Source organism: Choloepus didactylus, chromosome 14, assembly GCF_015220235.1.
Source record: "Choloepus didactylus isolate mChoDid1 chromosome 14, mChoDid1.pri, whole genome shotgun sequence".
Taxonomy (NCBI): domain Eukaryota; kingdom Metazoa; phylum Chordata; class Mammalia; order Pilosa; family Megalonychidae; genus Choloepus; species Choloepus didactylus.
In genome coordinates, this window is record NC_051320.1 from 2,131,841 (window position 1) to 2,157,238 (window position 25,398).

Here is a 25,398-nt window from a genome sequence, read left to right on the forward strand (position 1 = left end):
AATCAGGTCACAAAATGACTAAAAATAGCCATATATGTACATCAATGAATGTTTAATATGGATATGTTCAAAAATAGTCATAGGAATATAAATGACATAGTTAATTACATTTATAACATGTTTATAAGAGGTTTAACTACTTGTTTATTGGGAAAGAGTCTAAGGTACATTAGCTAAAAACAAACCATTTCTTATCTAGTTTCTGACCTAAAAATATGGACTGAGACATAGCATTCTTTTCATTTGACTCAATGCCAAAAATATACTTTATTGATAAACAATTTTTCTCAAATATTTTTTCATTGCCTCTTTTATGTCTTTGTTCCTTAAACTATAGATGACAGGATTCAGCATGGTGATGACAACAGTGTAAAATACAGACACAATCATATCATGGTCCAAAGCATAGCTGGAACTTGGCCTCACATACATGAAGAGGATTGTCCCATGATAAAGTGACACCCCAGTTAGGTGAGATCTGCAGGTGGAAAAGACTTTTTGCCTCCCTTCAGTAGAATGCATCCTCAGAATGGCCAACAGAAGAAACCCATAAGAGATCAAGACTATTAATTTAGTAATTATCTCAATAGAGCCAACAAAGTAGAATAGTAGAAGCTGGTTGATGTAAGCATCAGAACAAGAAATTGCAAGAAGTGGAGGGATGTCACAAAACATGTTTAATTTAATTGGATGCACAGAACGATAGGCTAAATGTGGCCACTGTATGCAATGTACCATGCAAAATGCCAGCAACATAGGAAGCAATGAGTGGAACATAGACTCAGGATGACATGTTAACTGAATACAGCAGTGGGTTATAGATTGCTACATAGCGATCATAAGCCATTGCAGCCAAGAGAAAACATTCCGTAGTCCCAAAAGTAACAACCAGAAACATCTGCATTGTGCATCCAAGAAATGAAATGGTTCTATTCTCTGCTAGTAAATTTGCCAACATTTTGGGAGTGACAACTGAAGAATAGAGGGCATCCATGAATAACACACACAGAAAATAGTACATGGGGTGTGGAACGGGAATCCCCAATGCAACCAGTCCCAAATTTCCTATCAGAGTAAAAAGGTAGATTGCTAGAAAGAGGAAAAATAGGGAGCTACTTAGCTCAATATTATCTGTGAAGCACCTCAATATAAACATGGTGACCTTTGTTAAGTTTTTCAACTGAATACTGCATGATTCCAAATCTGATGATAATGCTGACATCATGGTTTATATTTATAGGTATGCAAGGTGCTATCTGGTGAAATAGGGTTCAATCAATTATATCCCCATGTCTGCTTCTTAGAAGGGCAAATAATAACTTAGTGCCAGGACAGACATTGATGAAGGAATGGAGCCCACATGGATGCATTTCCCTATAAAAATAAAAGGAAGACATGGATTCATTCATTTTTTTTGCCTAAGTTTGTCAAATTTTTTTAAGAAAAACTGAATTTAAGTGGATTACTTTCTGTTAAAATTTCAACTACTTTTTATTATATCACATCATTTTGAAATTCACAAAGAATGATGAATACCAGGATTTTGGCATCCAAAAATGTTATAGTGGATAACTAGCTTGAAAGTTGCTACAATGTGCATAAAAATCCTTTCCTTCAGGATCATGAATTTAACAGGGAAGCAACTACATTTACCTCGTAAGAGTATGACAAATTTAAAAGAGAAAAATAGGGTGACAATTATGTAATTTAAAAATATTCCCAGATGACTAACACTGGGATAAATTAGCATTATATTTCAACTTATCTTACAGGAGAAACTTTTCACATCAAACTATTTCACATGCTCTTTCCTGGCAGTGAAACTGCTCTATTATTTTCTCTGGAATAGTAGTGAATAAGACAGCTGCAGTTACTCTGGAAGTATATGAACCTTGTATGCAATCAAAAACACTGCAATATCTTTTTTCAGTTTCTTTCTTCAAAAATAACACAAAGTTTTACATTTTTGGCCTTTTCAAATTATTGTACCATTGCAATTGATTTTCAAATGTTAACAAAAACTGCATAAGATGTTTCTCTATGCATTTGCTCATTATTGCTGCAGTCCTTGGATGGATTTTTCAGACAAAACTGTATCAAGAAGAATTCATGGCCATACTTTATTATATTATCATTTCTAATAAATATAAAATAATGTAACCCAATAATCAGTAATAAATTGACTGTATAAAGCCATAGTTATTGGTTTGCTACAATTTGTTTTGATTCTTATATTTTTTCCTATGCCATCAGAATGTTTTTAGTGGACTATGAAAAAATAAAAGTGCATGACCAAAAAAAAATGTTTATACACAAAAGCAGAAACAAACAAAAAAATATGAAAGAAGTGCCTGCATCTGGGATGAGTGTCTCAGTGTTTGAAATACAGTACTCTATCCAACATATTTTGGCATGAGATTTCAGCACTGTGACATTCGTTTTTCCTTCAGTATGATATAGACTGGAGTTTTTGACTCTTTCTTAAGTAACTGGCAACTCTGTTTTCTAGGGTTTATAGGAATGAAATACCTACCATGTAATAGACTGGGTTACATTCAGCAACTTACAAATGATTTATATTCATGACATGAAACACACTAGAGTTTTTCATACTGAAATTCCCTACATTACAAAGGGAATGAGGAAATCAGCATAAAACCACAGTTGGAAGGAGAGGAAAGCCATATGTCATTTATCAAGGAAGTTTATCACAGATCCATGTGGAAGATGAGTAAAATGTGTAAATAGCAAAGTATAAATGGGGTTAGAGAACAAAAATTACTTATCTGATCTTTAGAGAATTCAAGAGTAAAATACATATAATGAACATAATTTCTGATTTCTGTGTAAATCCAGACACATTACATACTGCTCTTAGAGAATACACACACATGAACACACACATAAGTATCATGGTTTTTAATGTAATTTGAATATCTATATTAATAAAATAGCATAAACAAAACAATAATAATATAAATATGTATTAACACATTGTGTATCATAAAAGCATATTTCTATTAACAATAATCCTCATTCTTTCTCTCTGTTTCTCCACCTTAATCTCCCCATCTCTTTCTCTCTCACATAACAATATTGTGAAAGGACCTAAAAATATTAAAGTACATTTTGAAAAATGTACCAGTAGTTAGTCTACAAAGCAAATTCATTACAGAGTATATTTGGCTGACATATACAGGAGAAATTTCAGCTAGATTACCATTCTAACCTTCACTTCCCTGCCACGTGTGACACAAGACAACAATTATAAAAGAGGAAGAACATTATATTTGGCCTCTAAGATCCTTTATTAAAATCTCTAATTTAACACCTAGTGATAGTGTGAGCTTAGAAAAGTAACTTGATCATTCCAAATAAAAGAATAATAAAACTGACAAAAATTTTCAGGCCTAACTGGTTCAAGTACATGAACACAGTATCATGACAGCACTTATGTATGAGCTGCATTAAATTATTTGTATTAAATTTTTGATTATATGTTTAGGATGCATATAATTGAAATATGATATCAAAATTTGTTTATGTGAAAAAACACATAAAGAATTATAAAATCAACTTTTATAATCAAAGCTTTGAGCAATGCATGGGCTCTTTACCATGACCTGTTTCTCCTTCTTTTGTTAATTACATATATGCTTGTTACATGACACTACCTACATATTAAAATACATTTTATTGAGAATAAAATCCCAATGAATCTCATTATTCTATGCATAAGGTGCCATAAAAATTCATTTATTTCACTGCATTCTGCCTTTGCTATGTCAGGAAATAATAGTGTGTTTCCCTGATAATCTTGCTGATATAATTCCCTGGCAACCATTGATTTATCTGATTATTTCTGTACATTAAGAAGATGCTTTAATAATGAAGGTATATTTTATATCTAATGATGCCCCTTTAAAGAATTTATCTATTTCATTACAAGGAACTTGATACACAATAGAGAAAATGTTGAGGTTGAGCTACTTCATCAAGCTGAGTTTCAAACAGGCACTTCTGTTAAGCAATATTTGAGGAAATTAGACTGGTTGTATTTATGTACAGCTTTTTTAAAATTTAAAAGGAGATAAAGACTAGAAAAAAATACATAGACCTTGGATTAATAAACAAAATAAACATAATCATTCTGGAAGACTTAAAACCATTTCCTAAACACTCATACAGTCTGGAAACATAAGTAACAGACACCCATGAAGACAGTTTTACAAACATTAAACTCAAGAAGAAGGAAAGCTGTGATAGCAGCTACCACATATTATTAACTGATGGAGGGTTGGAAATTTTGTGTACATTGTCTTTTGTAATCTACATAGCAACCCATAATTCTAAAAATATTAAGGTATTTGTATAGATGAGCAAGCTCCTGCCCAATTAGGAGTAGAAAATGACAAAGCTCACAAAGTTATTTATTCACACATCCAGGATTCAAGCCCAGATTTCTCTGACTTCACGCTCTAGGCTGGACCATATTGCACTGGACCATATTGCACTGGACCATATTGCAATGCTATTGTGACATGCCAACATTCTAGAATCATTGCCTAGAAAAATTGCAAAATTTTTATTCATTTATAAAGCCTCAAACTTAAAAACCAAACATGAAATCCAAAACAAACAAACCAACTAAAGTGGCTTTTAGATCAATTAGCTAACAGGTAAAATAAATTCAAAATTAATTTTTCTTCTGCCATCAGAAATTTTTAAAAAAAGGGCTCATGGTGGCATATATTAAATGGCTGGTTATAAGCTAACTTTCTCTCTATTTAATAAAGTGTCTTAATTCTACTTTCCCTTTTCTGACTATAATCTCCCCTCAAGAAAGTTGAAACAAATGTCATTATAACTTATTTATCAAAATATGTAGGAAGTTCTTCCTATTTTTCCTTTTATGTTCCCTGAAAGGAATGCAGTTCAAAATTTAGTACAATGGCTAGTTAACTAGAATCAACTAAAATTTGAATATTAAAGCATGTAATATTAATATTTTAAAGCATATAATTTGAGATTCCTGATAACAGCTTCTAAAATATTTTGTAAGTGAAAAGAAAAAAAAAACAACAACAACAAAAACACCTTTACTCTTACCTGTGGAACTCAACTGCTAACTCAATTAATGTATGCTCTGAATATTAAGCATTTGTATTCTTTTATTAGTTCTTGAGGTATTCTTGAAGTCCACAGGGGATGTCCCAAGGAGAAAACATCCTCATTGTCTTCTGGGACAAAAAAGCACAAGTTGATTTTTTTTAATAAAAATGTAAATAGTCCTGGAAAATGGGCTATATGATAAAAAATGAATATATGAATGAATTTTTACCTCTGGCAAAAAATGATCCATCAGTAGAAAAATATGTGACATAGTATTGTAAAAGAAATCTAATTGTACAGGGCACAACCTTAGCTCTGATATTAATGAGCTATGCGATATTGGGTTAATAATGTAAATTTCCTGAAATCCAGTTTCCTCTTTCTGGGAACATAACCTGCTTAATTGTCTCAAAATCCATTAAAATGTATATAGTGAAATAATATGAATAGGAAATATTTATGTACAACGTGAATATGAAATAATAATATGAAATCATAAATGTGTGACAAAATTTATAATTGTTTAATAAAATTTAGTTTATTTCACATTGAAAATTCAAAGTGCTACACTTCTAATGAAATGAAAGATAAATTTAAACACAAAGATTTTACAAGAGAGATAAGATATGAATAAATAAAATTATACAGTAAACTCAGGGATAGGAATATTAACAGGAGAGGAGAGAGAGTATATGTATAATCGTGTTAAGTTATGTGATAGGACATTAGAATATTAGAGATCTGACAGTATTAAAGTTCACCCTTTTTGAGTGATATAAAATCTTTTCATCACTCAAGGATTTCATATACTAATCTATAGACCACCACCTGGGTATGTATAAGAAACTTACAACAATTTAGAAAACAAAAAGTTGGGAGCCAATCTAATTTCAGAACTTTCAGAAAAGTAAAATGATCAAGAGAATGTGGTATTAAGGAAAAAGATATACACCTAGTTCAGTGGAACACAACAAAGTGTTCAAAAATGGATTCACTCCTATATAGTCTATTGACCTTCAATGAAAATGCTGAGGAAAATCCATGGAGGAAGTATAATCTTTTGATAACAATGGGGCTGAAAGATTTAAACTCTTTTGCCACAATAAAAGATACACTGATTCACTCTTTGTACCGCATGTTAAACTTATATAAAAATGAACAATAGACAATCATATAAAACCTAAAGCTATAAAACTTCTAGAGAGAATGGAGGACAGATCTGCATGATGGTGGGTTAATCGAATAGTTTTTAAACAAAAGGCAAATGCATGAGTCATAAGAGAATAATTTGATATATTATGCTCCATCAAAATTAAAATATTATGCTTTGTGAAGACTGTAGCTGTCTTTGTGATATGTTTGGTTTTTAAAACAGAACCCATAGAACACTAACCACATAAGAAAAAAAAAACTTAATTGGACTATTTTAAGAAACTTCATTCAGCAAAATTAACAGTATGAAAAGAACAATCCTCAAAGTGGGAGGGGATATTTATATTAGACATACATAATCATACATATTATATCTGAAAAGTATACACATGCAGAATGTAAAAAGAACTCTTACAAATCAATAAGTATCATGAAACTCAAGATTCCCATGCCAAATCACAAAATCTGCAGTTTGAGGAAAAAAGAGGTGAAAAATTACTTATACAGAACCTGGAAAATATATGCACATATGGTATTTAAAATTCACTGTAGGACATGGAAGTAATAAATTATGTAATAGGCAATGTATACAACATCAGTCATTCTTTTAGCCTTGTTCTTTCTGTAACCATGGAGATGAGCAAGAATGAATGCAAAAGCATAAAGATAGAGAAATTGCTTCCATATTTTCAAATTTAAATCTATCCTGGGTTATGTTAGAATACATCTTGATTGTGGTTGCAAGAGAGCTCAATAAAGTGTGATGATTTGAAGTACTGAGTCACTTGAACTTGATCAAATGTACCCTATTCCAAACCTTACAGTCTCACTCTTCCCTTATCTATGCTTTTAATGTTATGTATGACATCAAGAGATGCTGGCAACTCAAAATACTTTACAGTATGATCTTGGCATCTCTCTCTCTCTCTTTCTCTCTAAATCAGCCCAATTTATCTATATCAGTGGGTATGCCAATTAAGGAAAATTTATAAGGTTAATGGGAGAAGCTTCCAGATTTTTACATTTTTATTATTTCTTTTTAGTATGTCCACGGTTCCTGCCTATTCATCACATGTATTGTTACCCTTCCTCATATCTCTCTGGAAAACAATGTACTTTTTTAACAAAGTCATTCACTAGCTGTTTTCATATCCCTGCACAAAAGTTCTATTTATGTGATGACTTACGTTCCTTGCCTTTCTTCATGTGGCTGACCTCTCTCAGATTGGGTTTATAAGAGGATGTATCATATTTGATTTAGGATCCTTTGTTAGCACTGATTTGATAATCTTCCTTAGAGGAAGTGAAAGGAGATAATCCCATGGTTTGGACCATGCTGTATTTCTAGTGAGAGTGGAGTATAATATGCACCATGTTATAAAATTGCCATCTATTGAATATAGTTTGCTCCATTTGCCTACCTAAATTTCCCATGAACTTTTGTTTATTTATAGCATTTTTAATATCATAGAAATTTATTTGCATGATTTAGAGTAATGATTGTTTGGTCCAATCCAATGTATGTTTATCTGCATAGTCAATAAACCTTGAATTATGTAACTCATAAGAAAAAAGAAAGCAGTGTATGATATGTTGTCATCACAGCCACAAATATTACTAAATAGTTCATATAACTAATTTTTTTTAAATTTTAAGATAAAATTATATATATATATATATATATATATATATATATATATATATATATATATACACATATACATATAAACATGAGCTATGGACATGTGAATCAAAAACATTTTTTAAAACCCAAGGAGAAAAAGTATTTTGGAGAGAGCTACAGTGAAATATTAATATTAATTATTGATGGTACTGAAATTATGGAAATTTCTCAGTTTTACTTTAATTTCTTTTGCTTATATGTCCTCATAAATTATACTCAGTGACTATTTATAATTTTTTAATGGAAGAAGGCAAAATATTTTATATCTAAATTTGTGAAAACAAACTGGAACATAAGTGTAACATAATTACTGCTACTTAAAACCAAAATCTTGTTTTGTTTTCTGATTGTTTCTCACATGATGAAACCAAGAAAAGATAGCAAACTGAAAGGTAAATGTTTTAATTATATATTTGAAAAATCAGTCTCTCTGTGTCATTATAGGTAGACACATAAATTATACTAAAAACTAATGATTTTTAGAACATAACATATTGAAAGTCAGGAATTGGTAACTACTGATTTTATAGGATATTTGAAGATCAATATAGTCTAATGTATTATAGAATAATGAGTCAGAAAGATAAATTACAAATATAGATAAGTTAAAAATAAATAGGCACACTAAGTGGGCTTATGCCAAATAAATTCAATCTGTGTTTTTAAGCTTAAGAACCCTAAAAAGATGAGCAGTATATATTTCCATGGTATATAGGGATTAAGAAACATTCTAATAAAATGCAAGGGTAAGAAAAATCAAAATAAAATCTTATATTTAGAATATTCCCTCTTCTGAAACAAAAATCAGATCCAGGTGTCTTGCCCTACTAACTTTTCCAGAAAACTGAAAGGAAGGTATATTTCTCAACATACATGCATATAGGCACATATGCAATAAATATATTATGGGGAATTTGGTTCACAATATTTTAAGGGGATAAGCACAAGGCTGTTCATTAAAGCAATACATGGGAGTGGTGTTGGTAAAAGCTTAGTTGGTGGCCCAAAAAAAATCTATCATTAAAGAATACATATCATTAAAGAATACATACATAAAATTTGTTGGATGTATGTTATGGAACATGATGACTTCTTTTCAAATAATTAAAGTGATTTAAAATGCAACAATAAAATTTACAGCAAAATAGCATATATGCACAGTAGAACATATACACATAAAATCCGACATTTTGCAAGGATATCTTCATAATATAGACCATATATGAAGCACAGTAGAATATGTGTTGAGGTGGGAAAGAAGAATTGGGATAAGGATTGGACAGAATGGAAAACATGAAATATTGAAATTTAAGAAAGGAAAATATAACAAAGAGAAGTCGTGAAACAGTCACATGGTGGTCTATGAAATGAGAAGTAGGAATAATGAATTTCTGCCCTTAGGGATGTCAAAAAAGAAAAAGAAATTGTAACTTTTTAAAAATATTATTTATTGTATTTATATTTTAAATAATAAGGAATAATTTAAACACTTCTCAATTGTGTCATCCATTTGAGGAGACTATTGTAGAAATGAAGGTATATTCACTAGCTGGTGTTATAGATATGATATTTTCAACTGCAACATTGTGTGCTAAAGGTGAAAGTTAGTCAAAAGTATAAAGTAGGAACTTATGAAATAAATAAATGAATAAACAAATAAATAAATACATAAAAATATTATTAAACTATTATTTGCTCACTGACAAGCACCAATTGTCCTGAAGAGTAGATTCCCCAGGGAATTTTGTGAAACTTTCAAATGCTTCAGGATAATCAACAACTTGCTTAACATCTCTTAAGGGAGAATCTAAAAGGGGTGAAACAATCCAGAAATTATTCTCACTGTCATATTAAGAAGAAAATGGGGGAATCAATACAGAGGATTCATTACAGGTGAAAAGAAATTTTCATCTGATGTCAGATTTTAGTATTATCTACAATGTTTCAGTGGCATTTGCAAGGTCCCTTTTTTATTCAATGGCAAAGCCATAGTGAAATATCAAGTTTTTGATTCATTTCTGTGTACATCTACTACTCAATAGTGCCTAAGCACTTTATATTAATTTTACAGACAGTGTTGCCCACATTGGTTGTGAGGCTTCATTCTCATAAGCATCTTGAAAATACCATTATATTGCTTAATTGATATTTATGTTTTATATAAATAAGTATAAGATATTTGGAGGTAAAAACTGGGAATAAATAAAACATGAATTTATTTTTTATAAATTTATAAAATTTTTAAAATAAAACAGGAATAAAAGATTATCAGAATTCTACAGGTGCAAGTATTCTGTCCTTCATTTTGAGTCCCTCCAATTTTTTTTTTTTTTGTGATTTAATGGCTCTAATCTTTTCAAAGTCCCTCTCAAAAATAATTTAATATTTAATGTATATTGAAATAAATGTAAGAAGTTGCATTAAAAATAAGAATCCAATACATAGAAAAGATAGTATACCATGAAAAAGTAATTTGCAACTTCTGGGAAGATGGCAGAATAGGAAAGGCATTTCAAACTCCTCCACTGTGGAAAAAAAAATGGAAGAAAGAGCCCAGAACACTGGTTCCTGGGTGCAACCAGCCAGAGAGGGACACTTAGAGAGGACTAGGATGAAAAAGTAGAGAAATTGCATCCAAAAGGACAGGGTGAATTTATTCAACTAGGCATGTTGCATGGTGGGTGGCTGCAGTTGGCCCCCAAGCAGGGAGCAAGTGACTATTCACATCCCCATGCACCTGTCCTCAGCAAGTTGGTGAGGCAGATAATGCTTCACAGCCCATAGCTGGAAGCTCCCATGAGGGAACTTGGAATTCAGAGGACTTATGGTGACAGCATTTAATCTTCTTTGATGGAAGCCCACAGTGTGCACGGGTGAGCAGCAGGGAGAGATTAGGGCACCAAACAGAAGTGCAAGGAGCCCCTCCCGAACCCCAGAGGCTTGCAGGTGCCTGGTGGACAGGGACCAGGATGCATTTGAGCTGGAAGGTCATAATAAATATAAAAAGTTGAAATTATTCAAAGCACATCCTTCACCATAATGGAATGCAACTCCAAATCAATAGCCATCAAAGAACCAGAACTTTCACAAATATATGGAGGTTAAGCAACACACTTTTAAACAATCAGTGGGTCAAAGAAGAAATTACAAGAGAAATCAGTAAATGTCTGGAGATAAATGAAATGAGAATACAAAATATCCAAAGATATGGGATTCATTGAAGGAGGTGCTGAAAGAAATTTATAGTTCTAAATGCATACATCAGAAAGGAAGAAAGAGCTAAAACAAAAGACCTAATTGAACAACAAAAGAGGATAGAGAATGATCAAGCAACTAACCCTGAAGCAAGCAGGAGAAATAAATAATATTACAACAAAAATAAATGATCTGGAGATTAAAAAAAAACACAAAAACAAAAACAAAAAATAAATAAATAAAACCAAATATTTGTTCTTGGAGAGGATCAACAAGATTGACAAACCCTTAGCTGGACTGGCAAAGTTAAAAGGAGAGACAACCCAAATAAACAAAATCAAAATGAGAGTGGGTCATTACTATGGATCATGAAGGAAATTAAAATAAAAGAGGAGACTATGAACAACTGTACACCAATAAACTAGACAACCTAGAGGGAAATGAACAATTTTTGGAAATGCATGAACAACATAGACCAACCCAAGAAGAAATAGAAGAGCTAAACAAACCAATCACAAGTAAGAGATCCAATCAGTCATCAAAAAGTTTCCTACAAATAAAAGCCAGGGCCAGAAGGCTCCACAGGGAAGTTTTACCCAACTTTCCAAAAAGCACTGACACCATTCCTGAAGCAAAGGAACACTTCCTAACTAATTTTATGAAGCTAATGTCACTCTGATACTAAAACCAGATAAAGATACTATAGGAAAGGAAAACTACAGATCCATCTCCCTATTGAATATAGATGCAAAAATTCTCAACAAAATATTTGCAAATTGAATCCAAAGGCACATTAAAAGAATTATGCACCATGACCAAGTGGGCTTCATTCCTGGCATGGAAGGGTGTTTCAACATAAGAAAATCAATCAATGTAGGAAAACACATTAATAAATCAAAAGGAAAAATCAAATGATCATCTCAATAGATGCTGAAAAAGCATTTGACAAAATTCAACATCCCTCTTTGATGAAAACACTTCAAAATGTAGGAATTGAAGGAAACTTCATCATATGATAAAGATATATATGAAAACCCCACAGTCTGCATAGTTCTCAATGGTGAGAGACTGAAAACCTTCCCTCTTAGATCAGGAAGGAGACAAGGGTGCCCGCTGTCACCACTGTTATTCAACATTATGCTATAAGCTCTAGCCAGAGCAATTTGCTAAGACAAAGAAATAAAAGGCATACAAATTGGAAAGGAAGCAGTGAAACTGTCATTACTTGCAGATGATATGCTCTTATTTGGAAAATCCTGAGAAATTGATGGCAAAGTTACTTGGGCTAATTAACAAATTCAGCAGATTGGTGGGACACATAATAAATACACATAAGTCAGTAATGTTTCTATACACCAGTAATGATCTATCTGAAGAGGCAATAAAAAAAAAAAAAAAAATCAATTCACAAGAGCAACTAAAAAATCATAGTACCTAGGAATAATTTAACCAAGGATATAGAACATGTCTACACAGAAAACTAAAAAAAAAAATTACTAAAGAAGTCAAAGAGGGAACTTATTATATGGAAAGATACACCATGATCATGGTTAGGAAGGCTAAACAGCATTAAGAAGTCAGTTCTACCCAAACTGATGTACAGATTCAATGCAATTCCAATCCAAATTCCAACAATCTACTTTGCTGACTTGGAAAAGCTAATTATAAAATTTATTGGAAAGGAAAATGGCCTTGAATTGCCCAAAAGCATTCTAAAAAAGAACAAAGAGAAATGACTTAAACTTCCTTATTTTAAAGCCTACTATACATCCACAATGGTCACAACAGCATGCTACTGTCAGAGATAGACATATTGATCAATGTAATCAAATCAAGAGTTTGGAAATAGATCCCCAGATCTATGGTCAACTGATTTTTTGATAAGGCCCACAAATCCACTGCTCTGGGACAGAACAGTCTCTTCAACAACTAGGGCTGGGAGAACTGGATATCCATTTCCAAAAGAATGAAAGAGGAGCCCTACCTAAAACCCTAAACAAAATTAACTCAAAGTGGATCAAAGACCTCATATAAGAGACAGTACCATAAAACTCCTAGAAGATAATATAGGGAAACAATTTCAAGACCTACTAATAGGAGGTAGCTTCTTAGACCTTATACCCAAAGCACAGGCAATGAAAGAATAAATAGATAAAAAAAATTATGTGCCTCAAAAGACTTTGTGAAAAAGATGAAAAGGCTGCCAATTCAAAGGGAGAAAATATTTGGAAACCATATATCTGATGAGACTGATATCCTGTGTATAAAGAAATCCTACAACTCAATGACAACAGTACAAAGAGCCTAATTATAAAATGGGCAAGAGATATAAAAAGACATTCTTTCAAAGAGGCAATACAAATGGCTAAAAACAAAACACATAAAAAATGTTCATCTTCACTAGCTATTAAGGAAATGCAAATCAAAACCACAATGAGATACCATCTAACACCAATAAGAATGACTGCCATTACACTAACAGGAAACTACTGATGCTGGAGAAGATGTGGAGAAATTGGAACTCTTATTCATTGCTAGTGGGAATGTATGATGGCACAGCCACTATGGAAGACAGTTTGGTTGTTCCTGAGAAAACTAGATATTGAGTTACCCTGTGACAAGGCAATTCCACTTCTTGGTATATACCCAGTAGATCTGAAAGCAGTGACTCAAACAGACATTTGCACACCAATGTTCACAGCGACATTGTTCACAATTGCAAAGAGATGGAAACAATCCAAGTGTCCTTCAACAGATGAGAGGATAAAAAATTTGTGACATATTCATGCAGTGGAATACTATGCAGCAGTAAGGAGGAACAAGGTCCTGAAACATATGACAACATGGATGAACCTTGAAGACATAATGCTGAGTGACATAAGCCCAGATATAAAAAGAGATATTGTATGTTACCACTAATATGAACTCCCGGAACAGGGTAAAATCAGTGACTAATAATGAAAAATATAGGGGACGTAGAGATAGACAGAAGCTATTGAAGAGGGAATGATAACTTAATATATGTACAGAAATGTTAATGAGGGTAAATGTTAAGCAAATGGACTGGGGTGATGATTTTTCATTAATGGGATTATAAGTATGAATGCCACATTGAAGGTGAATGTTATTGAAAGGGTTGTTTAAAGACATGTATCCCATAGATTAGCACTACAAATGCAAATAAGTGCTTGCATGATATACTTCTAAGGTATGACACTGGTACAAAGAGTTTACAACAGAGTAGTATATGGGAAAAACTACCTTTTCATGCTAAGGATTATATTTAATAGGAATACCTTACTGGTACCACACAAATACTGGGGATAAATAATTAGGGCTGATAAGAACTTTGGGACATTTTGGGTCATAATAATGTTTAAAATTGAGAGTGATGACTGTACAACTAAGTGAAGATAATGTAAAACCCTTTTGTTTATCTTTAGCACTGTATATGCTATGTGAAATTAGTAATACCCTACTTAATAAGCCAAGCCCTTGATCTTGAGGCTTGTTCTAGTGAAGCTTATGTCTGTAACAGGGAGGCTAAGCCCGCCTATAATTATGCTAGGAGTCTCCTCCAGAGACCTTATTTTGTTGTTCAGATGTGGACTTTCTCTCTCAAAGTCCAACTCTGGAATAACTTCATCAAGACCCCCCAATGTGGGACATGACCCCCAGGGGAGTGAGTCTTCCTGATGATGTGTGACATGGATCCCAGGAATGAGCCTGGCTGTGGCACTGAGGGATTGAGAATGTCTTCTTGACCAAAAGAGGGAAAAGAAAGGTAACCAAATAAAGATTCAGTGGCTAAGGGATTTCAGATAGAGTTGAAAGGCTATCTTGGAGGTTATCTTATGCAAGCTTCAGCTAGATATGCCAGATGGCCACTGTATGAGAAGCCCAAATCAACAGCAGTCCCAGAAACCTTAAAGAATACCTGGGTCACTATCTGAGACTCTATACAAGTTTCACTTATTAAGTTTATTTTTCAGAAACTTAAATTCTCCAGAGTATTCCCATGCCAAATAAGTCCCAAAACCCAGAGGCAATAACCTTTTCAAGAGCATAAACCAAATGCATCCCCCTATCCCATAACATGAACACCCCCTTTCAATGTGAAAAAGTTAGGGTGCTCACTGCCTAGAAATCCCTGAAGATCGAGAAAGCGACTAAATGAGAAGAAGGTGTAGCAACAGACAAGATAGATTTAGCAAAGGATTGCAAATACTAAATGCTTATACATATACATACATTCTAATACTAGGGTATTAAAATAGCTAGAAAAAAACAACTGAAATGGTGGAACTGTAACCCATAATATGCTTTGAAATTTTCTGTATAAGTTCTCATTAAATTGTACTTTGAAAGTTATCACCTTTCTGTATCTATGTTATACTTCACAATAAAGAAATAACCAGAACTGTGGAACTGGAACCCATAGTGTTCTTTGAAATTTCCTATATAACTACTTGTTAAGGAAAGTTATCACCTTTCTGTGTATATATTATATTTCACAATAAGGAAATGACTGAAATTGTGGGATTACAACCCATAATATTATCTGAAATTTGCTCTCTACTTGTTAAATCAGACTTTGAAAGTTATTGCTTTCATATATATATATATATGTTATATTTCACAATAAAAATATAAAAAATAAAATATCTGCAATAGTGGAAAAAAGATCAGTGGCCAAGGTGAATGTACAAAATGCCACTGAATTGTGCACTTTAAAATGGTTATTTTTATATTATGTGAATTTCACCTCAATAAAAAAAGGAAGTTAAAAGGAAAAAAAAGAAAAGCTATTTAGTGCTTTTCATAAAATTCCAAAGCCTGTGAGAGGAAGCATATTGTCTTCCCTTACCTTACAGGAAAATCTATATTTAACAATGTAATAGATTTTTCTTGAATGTTTCATTGTTACAATTAAGCAAGACTTACATTGTTTCTTATGGCAGTCACTGACAATTTTTTTCCAAAGTGTGATAACTACTGATGTCCAATTTGATATTTCTGACATTAGCAAAATATGTGCATGTAGGCAGGATAGGATATCAGAAAGTCACAATCTTTAAGAAATATTTTATGTGAAATTAGTGGGGTATTCCTAAATCATTTTTATACTTTCTCTTATAAATTGCATTTTTCTATTTATTTGCTTGGAACTTTCTCAGAGTCTGCTGGCACTGCTATTTTCATTATAACCAGGGTCATTCCTATTTTTTTTTTAAAGGGAGCATTGATGGTCACAATATCTTTTACGCTAACCTGTCATCCTCATCTTACTCTATTTTGTTTTTAAATTTGTGACTTATTAGCGTTATGTTTACATTTTTATTTGTTTTTTTTTTTTTATCTGCACTATAGTGCAGAGAAATTCCATGTGGTCTTAGTGTGCAGAAGGATTTAAAATAACAGATAATCCATGAATACCTCATTCTCAGTGTATTTATTTTGCCTTTATACTTGGGAAATATAGCAAATTTCTTTTATCAAAAGGAATTTTATGAAACTTCATTGTATAAAACCAATGCCAATGTCTTCACCTTTCTCCCAATTTGCTCAAATTTCTTCATTTTATCCAAGGTTCTTTCATGAGAAAGCATATCTGATTTATTGCAAACAAACTGCCATATATAAGTTATAATGAAAATGCCTCTAAAGGAGGAGTAAATATTTTAACTAAATTTATATTTATGCAAAGTTTTATTAAATATTGTAAATAAAGTCAAAGAAAATTAATTAACAAAGAATGACACTGTGATGGTCTGGGTTTTGGTCACGGTGTCCAGGGGTGGAGGAGAGCTGCAGTGTTCAGTTACATGGATAACACCCTTCTCAACCTACTCAGCATCATAGCCCTGACAATGAAGTCAAGTCACACCAGAAAAATCTACATAAGCATAAATAAAAGAAATGCTTTCTAAGTGAGAAATGCCTTCTAAGTGACTTAATGTCACCATTATAAAAAAAATGTAAACAAACAAAAACACTATTTGATATTTGAGAGCTACTTCCAGGCACAACAAGCCCGGGAAACATTTAAACCTCACTTATCTTCCCTGACAACCCTGCCAAGGAAGTGTTGATTTTACAGATGTCATTGAAGAGATTTATAAAATTTCCATCATATGCCCAAAGCACCCCCTTTGTATGTGGTACAAATGGTGATAAACAGAGACTTTATCCATTTGCCTATCTACCTATCTATATATCAAAGTATCTATTTATCCATCATCCATCCATCCATCTATCTTGTATCTCCTGGATATTTGCCTGTACAAAGAAAAATTATCCTCACTGTGATCTCTATGAGTTTCCTTATCTTATCGATACACCTGTCTTATACCTATTGTGTGTATTAATTGTTTCAGCCTGTACAATCTTTCCATATGTAGTATTAAGGGATTCTAAATATTTCCATGATGTTTTTAAATTTGTGTATTAAATGTTTATTATATAGTTGACATGTGCATCATGCCATATTATGTCATTGTAATTCCATAAATATCATTAAATACTTGTCATTACATAAATGAAAAAAAGTTTATTATAATTATTCATATACCCAACAATTTTTCCCTATCTCTATCATTTCTATCTCTATCTCTATTTATATCACTATCTCTACCCATCATTTCTACCCATAATCTCTACCTATCATCTCTATCTGTCTCTGTTTCTATATCTATGTATGTTTGTATTATTTGTGAGAACAAATTTTATGTTCAAATATCCTAAAATCAGAAATTTTGAATTGTAGAAAGACATCCAATATCATCATTAAGTGCAGAAATAATCAAGCCCCAGGGACTTCACTTGACTGTTCCTGGGCCACCACTATGGGTCATAGGAACTACCATGCAGGACTGAGGGAGGGGAAGGGTCCAGGACAAACAAATTGCCCTGGAGTTCTCATAAATTTCCTATTCTGTTTTTCTTTTTTTCCTGATTTCAAAAAATAACATTAGTTATTTGTTGGGTCATTGTCTAGCCTTGATTGTCTTCCAGAGTTTGGGGAAAGTTAATTCTGACAAATTCTGCCCATTTTTGATTGTTTCTCAGGTTCCTGTATGACAGGTGTGTCTTACACCACAATCTTGCTCATGTTACTTCCTCCAAAACAGTTTCTGCATGTTGCACACTTTATCCCTTAGAGCTGTTAGCACATTAATTGCAATTATTTTAAAATCATTCCTCTGATAATTCCAATATCTCTGTCAAATTTGGGTCTGGTTCAGATGTTGCCCTCATCTTCAGACAGTTCTTCTGCCTTTTAGCATGCCTTGTGATGTAATGTTGAAGGCCAGACATGATATATCTGGGAAGGCAAACTGAGGTAAACAGAGTTTTAGCATGAGCTCTTATGTTCATCTCTCTGGAAGTTAGGCTGTGTTAATTCTTTCCTGTGGCTGTGGTTAAATTTTCTGGTGTCCTTGTTTTGTCTCCTCTGTTGTCTTTGCATTTCTTTAGAGACTCCTTCTTACGTTGGGTCTGAACCTTTCAGTTCCTGAGAGTTGTAACCCCTTCTCATATACAATAACCCTATTAATGTATTGGTAAGCTGTGGGGGGAGTAAATGTTCTATAATCCTAGTATAAGTTCTCAGTCTTTTAGTGAGCCTGGGTCCCTGGATTGTGACATTCACAAATATTTATCACTTTTCTTTTTTTCACTCTCTAGGTGATATAGGAGGGCCAGTGGAGCTTGGAGTTGGGTTTCTGTCTTTCTCCAGGTAAGTTAGACTTTGCAAATCCAGAATGGTTAGGCTCTGGTAAAATAATACCACTTATGGGCAGGTGTTTGTTAAGGGAAAAAGAATGCTTTGGGACTATTTTAAATGGCTACTTTTCCCTTCCTTCTGGCAGAGGCAATGAAGGAATTTTTCTGTGGGAACTTATTGGGACCCCTGAAAGTAAAATCCAAGAAAGTGTGGGGGTCCTCCTAAGTCTGGGCCTCTAGCTTTTTGTTGTTGTTTTATTTTTATCTCTCAAGTTCGTCCACCTTCAATCTTCAACAATTAGCCGTATCAAGTACTTAAATTGTAATTCAAGGGAAATTTAATGCATCCCCTTTGACTACTCCCATTTGGTGCTGACTCCAGAGGAGTTTCTCTACCTAATGAGCAAAAACTTGGAACCAAAGTAAAACAGCAGAATAAAAAAAAGTAGAAGCAAGAATGCCCTGAAATGGGAATCTTTCCATTATGTGCTTTGCTCATTAGAAGTAGCTTTGAGGAACAATAACAAGTGCAAAGTCAATCCTCATACACAGAGGGTAAAGGTAGAGATAGAGACTGAGCCCAATATCCCAGCATCCTAGGAACCCTCGAATCTTTTCAGATTGTGAGGCATCTACATCCTATAGTAATTGTAGGCTCTTCATAAGCTTTAATTTTGTTTGTCTTTCCTGCTCCTCACATGCATGCCATCAAAATATTATCAAAATAAATAAAAATATTCTCATGTATTCTCAGTACATTTTGAAGAGTTTTAGAATAGATATAATTAATGTATATAATTGGAAAGTGGAAAGGAAAGAATTTAATAATGGAATAAAATTGTATGGTATTGGGCCAAAGAGTACAAAAGATGTGTCTACATGCCTGGGTAGATCTGCATGTGGAAAGGCACATGGAGCAAGAGAGTTAACCACAGGGAAGTCTTTCCCGGGATTTCAGAAGGGGAACAACTTCATAATGTGTGCAGAGGAATTACTATGAAAAAATGTGAAAATATATGATGCCATCAAATCCCAAAGACATCAACTGTAATTATGACAAGTGAAAAACAAGTAACAAAATGACTAAGAACAGTAATACATGCACGTCAGTGAATGTTTAATATGGATATGTTCAAAAGTTGTCACAGGCATTTACAAAATGCTGCACAAGAAGGACTAATTGTTTATTTGGAAAGAATATTATATTAGCAAAAAAACAAGCCATCTTCTTTAGTTTCTGACCATATTAATATGGACTGACAAACAGTATTCTTTTCAATTTGACTCAATGCCAAAAATATATTTCATTGTGGACCAATTTTTCTCAAACAATTTTTTCATTGCATGTTTTACATCTTTGTTCCTCAAACTGTAGATGACAAGATTCAGCATGGTAATGACAACAGTGTTAAATACAGACACTATCATATCATGATCCAAAGCATAGCTGGAACTTGGTCTCACATACATGAAGAGGATTGTCCCATGATAAAGTGACACTCCAGTTAGGTGAGATCCACAGGTGGAAAATACTTTTTGCCTCCCTTCAGCAGAACGCATCCTCAGATTGGCCAACAGAATAAAACCATAGGAGATCAGGACTATGGAAATAGTAGTTATCTCAATAAAGCCCACAAAGTAGAAGAGTAGAAGCTGGTTGATGTGAGTGTCAGAACAACAAATAGCAAGGAATGGAGGGATGTCACAAAACACATGTCTAATTTCATTGGATGCACAGAAGGATAGACTAAAAGTGGCCACTGTGTGTAAAGTAGAATGCAAAATGCCAGCAACATAGAAAGCAAGAATGAGTGGTACATAGACTTGGGGTGACATGTTAACTGAATAGAGCAGTGGGTTGTAGATTGCTACATAGCGATCATAAGCCATTGCAGCCAAGGGAAAGCTTTCTGTGGTCCAAAAAGTAAGAAGCAGAAATATCTGTATTGCACATCCAATAAATGAAATGGTTTTATTCTCTGCTAGTAAATTGACTAACATTTTGGGAGTGATAACTAAAGAATAGGAGGCATCCATGAATGACAGCACACTCAGAAAATAGTACATGGGGTTGTGGAGCTGGGGATCCTCAATGACCAATAAAACCAATCCTGAATTTCCTATCAGAGTAAAAAGATAGATTGCTAGAAATAGGAAAAACAGGGAGATGGTTAGTTCAATATTATCTGTGAAGCCCCTCAATATAAACATGGTGACCTCTGTCAAATTTTTCAACTGAATACTGCTTGGCTCCAAATCTGATGATAATGCTGACATCTTGGTTTATCTTTATAGATCTGCAAGGCAATATCTGGTGAAATAAGATTCAACCACCAATTATACCTCCATGTCTGCTTCTTAGAAGGGTGTATGATAACCTAGGCAGTGATAAGAAAGGCATTGAGGAAGGAATAATGGAGTCCATGTGGATGCATTTCCCTGTATAAACAAAAGGAAGACATGGTTTCATTCATGTTATGCCTAAATTTGTCATGTTAGCCAAAAAAAAAAAAAAAAAAAAAAAAACAACTGAATTTAAGTGAATTATTTTCTCTTAACATTTCTACTACTTTTCCTTTTATCACATCATTTAAAAATTCACAAAAACAATGAATATCAGGATTTTTGGATCCAAAAATGTTATAGTAAAGGGTACCACTTGAGCAGTAGTTTGGAAATTGCTACAGTGTGCATGAAAAACTTTCCTTAATGATGATTATAAAATGGGAGGAACCACATTTATCTCACAAGATTGTGTTAAATTTAAAAGAGAAAACCTGGGTGAAAATTGTGTAATTAAAAAATGATGCCAGATGACTAAAACTGGGATAAATTAGAGTTACATTTCAATTTGTCTTACAGAACAGCCTTTGCACACCAAACTATTTTATGTGCTCTTTCCTGGCAATGATCCTGTCACATTAGTTCCTCTGGAATTGTGAATAAGACAGCAGAAATTATTCTAGAATTATACGCACCTTGTATGCCATCAGAACAGTGCAATACATATTTCTCTCTTTTTACACTTTTCTTTCTTCAAAAATGTAGCACTAAATTGTACATTTTTGGCCTCTTCCACTTATTATACCATTGCAATTGTTTTTCAAACATTAACAATAACTGCATAAGATGTTTCTCTATGTATCTGCTTATTGTTTCTGCAAAGTCCTTATACAGATTTTCCAGACATAATTCTATCCAAAAGAAATCATTTAATATGTTATCATTGCTAATGGAGCACCTAAGATAAAAATAAATAATATAACCCAATAATCAGTAATAAATTGATTGTATAAAGCTATAGTTATTGCTTTGTTACAAGTATATGATATAATTCTAGTATTTTTTCCTATGACATCAGAATGTTTCTTTAGTGGAGTATGAAGAAAGAAAAGTCCATGTCCAAAAAAAATATGTTTGTAAGCAAAAATCAAAACATGAAAGAGGTATCTGCTTCTGGACTGAATGTCTCAGTAATTGAAGTACAGTACTGGATCCACATATTTCAGCATAAGATTTCAGCATGATGACATTTGTTTTTCCTTCAGTATGATATAGACTGAAGTTTTTGACTCATTCTTAAGTAATTAGCAATTGTGTTTTCCCAGGTTCAAAGGAATGAAATATCTGTCATGCTTTGAACTGGGCTGTATTCAGTGACTTACAAATGATTTATATTCATGACATGAAACACTACAGATTTGTCATACTGAGATTCCCTACATTAGTAAGGGAATGAGGAAATTAGTTTAAAACCACAGGAGGAAGGAGAAGAAAGCCATATGACATTATTCATCAATGTGGGTTATAATACATCCATGTGGAAGAGAGTAAAAAAGAGTAAATAGCAATATATATATGATGTTAGAAAACAGAAAATACTCATTTGATACTTGGAGAATTTGAGAGTAAAAAGTATATAATTAGGTACTTTCTGATTTTTGTGTGAATCTAGACACATTACATATTGCTTATAGAGAACACACATATGTGAAAACATGCCTAAATACAATAATTTCTAGTGTAGTTTGAATAGCTGCATTAATAAAATAACATAAATCAATTAATAATGTAAATATGTATTAATGCATTTTGTAACATAAAAATATATTTCTATTAACAATAATTCTGATTTTCTCTCTTTACTTCCACCTTCATCTCTTTCTCTTTCTTTTTCTCTTCCTCCCATTACACTATAGTGAAAGGAACTGAATAATCAAGTAAGCTTTGAAAAATGTATCAGTAGGTAGTCTACAAAACAAATTCATTACAATATATACTTGGCTGACATAACAGAAGAAATTTCCACTACATTACATTTCTAGCTTCACTTCTATGTGAAACATAGATGTGATAAAAGGTAACAATTGTAAAAGAGTGGGAACATTATATTTGGCCTCTGAGACCTTCTATTAAATTCTCTGATTTATCACCTAGTGATAATATAAACTTGGAAAAGTAAATTCATCATTCCACATAAAAGAATAGTAAAACTGACCAAAATTTTCAGGCCTGATTTGCTCAACTTCATGAACATGGTATCATGACAGAGTACTTACGTAAATTTTTTGTAGTAAATTAAATCTGTGATTGTATGTTTAAGATGCATATAATTGAAATATGACATACAAATTTTGTTTATAAGAAACACAATTAATAGAGAGTTATAAAATCAACTTTTATAATCAAAGCATTGAGCAATGAATGGACTCCTTACTATAACCTATGTTATTTCTTCTTGTATGATAAAAGGTAACAATTGTATGATAAAAGGTAACAATTGTAAAAGAGTGGGAACATTATATTTGGCCTCTGAGACCTTCTATTAAATTCTCTGATTTATCACCTAGTGATAATATAAACTTGGAAAAGTAAATTCATCATTCCACATAAAAGAATAGTAAAACTGACCAAAATTTTCAGGCCTGATTTGCTCAACTTCATGAACATGGTATCATGACAGAGTACTTACATAAATTTTTTGCAGTAAATTAAATCTGTGATTGTATGTTTAGGATGCATATAATTGAAATATGACATACAAATTTTGTTTATGAGAAACACAATTAATAGAGAGTTATAAAATCAACTTTTATAATCAAAGCATTGAGCAATGAATGGACTCCTTACTATAACCTATGTTATTTCTTCTTCTTCTTTTAATTATATATGCCTATTATATGACACTATCTATATACTAAAATAAATTTTATTGAAAATAAACCCAATGAATCTCATTATTTTTTGCATAAGGTGCCATAAAAATTCATCCATTTCACTGCATTCTGCCTTTGTTGTGTCAGTAAATAATAGTGTGTTTTCCTATAATTTTACTGATAATCTTGCTGATATAATTTCCTGGCCACTGTTGATGTATCAGATTCTGCCTATAGATTAATAAGATGATTTATTAAAGAAGGTATATTTTATATCAAATGATGTCCCATTAAAGAAATTATCTACTTCAGTACAAGGAACTGGATACATAATAGAGAAAATATTGAGGTTTAGCTATTTCATCAAGCTGATTTCAAACAGGCATTTCTGTTATGTAACATTTGAGGAAATTAGACTGGTTGTGTTTATGCATTGCTGCTTTTAATTTAACAGGAGATAAAGGCTGGAAAGAAAAAAAATACATAGATGTTGAATTTAAAAAACAAACAAAACAAAACATTATCATTTTGGAAGACTTAAAACCATTTCCTCAACTCTCATACAGTATGAAAACATAAAGTAACAGAGGCCCATGAAAACCATTTTACAAACATTAAATTTAGAATAAGGTAAATTGTGATAGCAGCTACCACATATCATTAAGCGACTAAGGGTTGGGAATTTTGTGTACATTGTCTTGTGTAATCTACACAGCAACATGCAACTCTAAAACTATTGGGGTTCTTGCATAGATGAGAAAGCTCATGCCCAATTAGAAGTAGAACATGTCAAAGCTCACACAGTCACAGAGCTAGGTTTCAAGCCTGGGTTTCTCTTAACTCCACACTCTAAGCTATTTCCACTCTACCATATTGCAGTACCATTCTTGCATGCCAAAATTCTGCAATCATTGCCTAGATAAATTAAAACATAACATCCTCACCTATTTTTATTCATTTATAAAGCCATCAAACTTAAAAAACAAACATGAAATCAAAAGCAAACCAACAAAATAAAGTGGCTTCTAGATCAATTAGCTAATTAGTGAAACAAATTTAAAATTAATTTTTATTCCTCCATCAGAAAGAAAAAAGAGAGCTCAAAGTGGCATATATTCAATGGCTGGATATAAGCTAATTGTCTCTTCATTTAATAACATGTGTTATGTCTATTGTCCCTATTCTGACTATTATCTTCCATCAAGAAAGTTAAGCCAAATTTCTCTTTATAGCTCTATTTACCAAAATATGTAGGAAGTCCTTCCTATTTTCTCTATTATATTGCCTGGAAGGAATGCAGTTCAAACTTTAGTACAACACTGAGTTAACAAGGATCAACCACATCAAATTTAAATATTAAAGCATGTAATAATA

General features: G+C 32.6%; 1 protein-coding gene and 1 pseudogene across 1 annotated transcript; both read right to left on the reverse strand.

Annotated features, from left to right (window-relative positions):
- Positions 1-267: 267 nt before the first annotated feature.
- On the reverse strand, positions 268-1,222 carry LOC119509301 (annotated as a pseudogene).
- An 18,921-nt stretch (positions 1,223-20,143) lies between these two features.
- Positions 20,144-21,145, reverse strand: LOC119509567 (olfactory receptor 5T1-like). Its single transcript, XM_037803563.1, has one exon. The coding sequence runs from the start codon at positions 21,143-21,145 to the stop codon at positions 20,144-20,146; it is 1,002 nt and encodes a 333-aa protein (XP_037659491.1).
- Between the last annotated feature and the right edge of the window lie 4,253 nt (positions 21,146-25,398).